A 4,180-nucleotide genomic window follows, 5' to 3' on the forward strand; every position below is an offset into this window, starting at 1 on the left:
TGCAAGTGTTTAAAAAAGAAAATAGCGACGGCTCTTGTCTCTGTGAATACAGTAAGAAACGATGGTAACTTTAACCACATTTAACAGTACATTAGCAACATGCTAACAAAACATTTAGAAAGACAATTTACAAATATCACTAAAAATATCATGATATCATGGATCATGTCAGTTATTATCGCTCCATCTGATATTTTTCGCTATTGTTCTTGCTTGCTTACCTAGTCTGATGATTCAGCTGTGCACAGATCCAGATGTTAATACTGGCTGCCCTTGTCTAATGCCTTGAACATGGGCTGGCATATGCAAATATTGTACATATTAATGATCCCAACTGTTACGTAACAGTCGGTGTTATGTTGAGATTCGCCTGTTTTTCGGAGGTCTTTTTAACAAATGAGATTTACATAAGAAGGAGGAAACAATGGAGTTTGAAACTCAATGTATGTCATTTCCATGTACTGAACTCTTATTCAGCTATGCTGAGGTAAATTCAATTTTTGATTCTAGGGCACCTTTAATACTTTTATTCAACAAGGACACACTAAATTGATCAAAAGTGAGAGCAGAATTATTGGAATGATTTCTGAAAGTGGTTTTAAAATGGTTTTAAATGTATATGATGGGATGAGAGGAAGTGATCCTCTTACTACCCATGTATGTTTCTGTCTTACTCCTATTGCCATTCTTTCATATCCTATTACAGGACATTCATATAAGGACTTCCGTATGTTTAAAAAATTAAAAAAAGCATTATCTAAACTTCATGGTTAAATTTTTGGCTCAACACATTTCCTGTTTTACAGGGGAGGAGCTGTGTGTGTGTGTGTGTATATATATAAGAGATACAATCAGAACATCACAGGACAGCTCAGACAGCAGCAAAACACAATCCACAAAGAAGAAACCCAGACTAAAAGCAAGGTAAATGTTCTTATTCTTACTGTCAATCGATCTGTAATTGACTTTAGACCTTGCCACATTATCAGTAATATCACATGTTAAAGCAGATTAACATTTTTTTCAATAATCAATATTGTAACATATTATATTATTATATTTTCATGTCATATTTTCAGATGGTTCCAGTGTTGATGTTACTCATGGCAGCTCTTGTAGCTGCAGATGAGACACTGATGGATCTCTCTGATAGTGAGTCTGTCTCTGTGGTTCACTGTGATGCTGCTACTGTGTGTCCTGATGGAACAACATGCTGTCTGAGTCCTTATGGAGTGTGGAGCTGCTGTCCATTCTCAATGGTAAATCACAGTAAAATGTGTAACTGTTTTATACTCCATTAAGTTTAAGGTTTAACCTTTGTTTTTTCTGCCCGCTCCTTCAGGGTCAGTGCTGCAGAGATGGAGTTCATTGCTGCCGTCATGGTTATCACTGCGATTCGACATCGACCCACTGTTTGAGGGGGTGGTTGAGATTGCCGTCTTCTCCTCAGCCGGCCTCCAGAGCTATCCAGAAAACTCAGGTATTTCAGTACTCAGACTCTAAAGTAAAGCTATCATGTTACAATGACCTACATACTTGACAATCTTTACAGACAATGTCATATGACTTCTTCTAATCTTTAAAGAAATAGTTGGGTTTCAAAAAACATTCTATGTTTTTGATTATCATAAATAGTCATTTTAATTTCTCTCTCTGTTTGTGAAAATAAACAATGGAATTCTGGATGGTTTAAAAGCAGAAATATGCTTTAGTTCATTCTGTTTGATTATTCTGCTATGTTCTATTTATTTAAGCTGTAAAAAAAAATTTAAATGGTTCATTTAGAGATTTTTCTAAGCAGGTGAATTTATGGTTAGGTGTTTACTAACATAATTCCTGTGAATTGAAATGACCAGGATCTTGAAAGGCAGAACGAAATTGAAACCGTTCACTGTGAAGGAAATGTCTACTGCCCAGCTGAGAAGTTCTGCTGCAAGACTGCGACTGGCCAGTGGGGGTGCTGCAGCGGTAAAACAAACTTCATGTTGCTGTATTAATCATGCCTAATCATCAAGCTGAAATAATGATTAATAGATTTATCTCATGCAATGTATAGTTTTGTGTTTGCTCATTTTACAAGTTGCATTTCTATCTATTATAGAGTTGGTGTTGTAAGGAAACAACTCCCATGACCTCGGGGAACCTCTTTTCAAAAACTGTCAAAGTGAAAGAGGCTTTCAAACTCTTGAGGATTGATTAATCAAACATCCAAACTTAATTCATGTGAAATAAACATTAATAGAATTACAGTCAAATTGATTTGCCATTTAATAAATGATTTTGCATTTGAGAACGTATTTTTAATCATCCATCTACATGGTACTTTATTCATGAATTAATCAGTGTTTATGAATGAATCTTTTACAGGAAGTTTTTGTACTCCGCTTCAATGCACTGACTTTCTCATAGCTACAACATTGTAAAACAATGAACTACTATGCAAAGCGCATTAGTATTATCAATGATATAATAAACTCAGAACTGAAACTGTATCCTTGTGTTGTTGTTTTTATTTAAACTTTGATGAGTCCAATATGAAATAAAACACCTAAGCTAGCTTCTTACAAACTGATCACTGAAGAGTTTCCATTTAAACATATTAATAGTCACATTTTATATGCAAAGTATTTGCCCAGTTCTTTGCGTTTGCATTATATATCATCAAATGTATCATAGGACATTACAAAAAATGGCATGTTGCCTTGAGGCAACATTGTACCGTAATTGAATCCCATAAGGCCATACCAGGCATACTAGTTTGGAATACAAGTATATTTTATTGGTAAGAAAATGAGTTTGAATTATCTTAATGTATTTCAACAGGAATCCACACAAAATTTTGTTGGTCACTCAAATTTGCACCATTGACCAAGATAAAGCTGCTTGAAAGTGACTTCTGTGCGAGATGTGCTTCATACATTACATCACTACACCTGGACAATAGATTTTTATGCCAACAAACTTTCAATGGAATTTCACAAATGTAACCACACCTTTACTTTATTGCAACATAAAATGCAATCCATGATTTTCAGGTCTACAAGAGTTTTCCTGTTGAAACGTGTATTTCAGTGTACTATGCCAAGATTCCTGCAAAGTACAAAACTTATTGTTAGAAACATTTTGTTATTAGTTACTAATTTATTGTAAGTAACGTGACAGTTGTGAAAATAAAAATAAATTCCTCATCCTTGTGACATTTATAATCTTACCCTCTGACTGACAGAGATGTCTTATATTCACAATGCAAATGAATAAGGCATAAGAAAAAAGTTATCAAGCATCACTGAGGTTGGCAAGGCTCAGTACTAGGACTGTTGCTTTTCACTCTGTACATGCTACCCTTGGGAGATATCATTAGGAAGCATGGCATTAGTTTTCATTGTTACGCTGATGATACTCAGCTCTATATATTTCTTCACGCCCTGACGAAACTTACCAATTCGCAAAATTAACAGAATGTATAGCTGATATAAAAAACTGGATGACCAGTAATTTCCTACTACTAAATTCAGAAAAAACAGAGATTCGAATACTTGATGGCTGCTCTGTTAAGTCTTCGTCATCAGCTAGGAACCTGCTCTTTGATACCAATCTTTCATTTGAAGGCCATGTTACTAGCATCTGTAAAACTGCATTCTTCCATCTTAAAAATATATCTAAACTACGACATATGCTCTCAATGAAAAATGCAGAACAGTTAGTTCATGCGTTCATGACCTCAAGGCTAGATTACTGTAACGCTCTACTGGGTGGTTGTTCCTCCCGCTTGATAAATAAACTACAGCTCGTACAAAATGCAGCAGCTAGAGTTCTTACTAGAACTAGGAAGTATGACCATATTAGCCCAGTTCTGTCATCACTGCATTGGCTTCCTGTTAAACATCGTATAGATTTTAAAATCTAACTAATTACTTACAAAACACTAAATGGTTTAGCCCCCCAGTACCTAAGCAAGCTCTTAATACATTATAGTCCTTCACGTCTATTGCGATCTCAGAATTCAGGCCAGCTGATAATACCTAGAATATGGCACCTAAACTCTGGAACAATCTTCCTAGCATTGTTCGGGAAGCAGACACACTCTCTCAGTTTAAATCTAGACTTAAAATGCATCTCTTTAACCTGGCATACACATAACACATTATAAATTTATATTTTCAAAATTATTAGGCTGCAT

At 35.1% G+C, this 4,180-nt stretch overlaps 1 protein-coding gene across 1 annotated transcript; it reads left to right on the forward strand.

The window, feature by feature from the left end:
• Positions 1 to 806: 806 nt before the first annotated feature.
• On the forward strand, positions 807 to 2,492 carry LOC137037228 (progranulin-like). The gene is made up of 5 exons (XM_067411049.1): positions 807 to 924; positions 1,080 to 1,259; positions 1,343 to 1,480; positions 1,857 to 1,968; positions 2,102 to 2,492. The coding sequence occupies exons 2-5, from the start codon at positions 1,080 to 1,082 to the stop codon at positions 2,113 to 2,115; spliced, it is 444 nt and encodes a 147-aa protein (XP_067267150.1). The 5' UTR covers positions 807 to 924; the 3' UTR covers positions 2,116 to 2,492.
• The last annotated feature ends 1,688 nt before the right edge of the window (positions 2,493 to 4,180 follow it).

This window comes from Chanodichthys erythropterus, chromosome 15 (genome assembly GCF_024489055.1).
Source record: "Chanodichthys erythropterus isolate Z2021 chromosome 15, ASM2448905v1, whole genome shotgun sequence".
NCBI lineage: Eukaryota > Metazoa > Chordata > Actinopteri > Cypriniformes > Xenocyprididae > Chanodichthys > Chanodichthys erythropterus.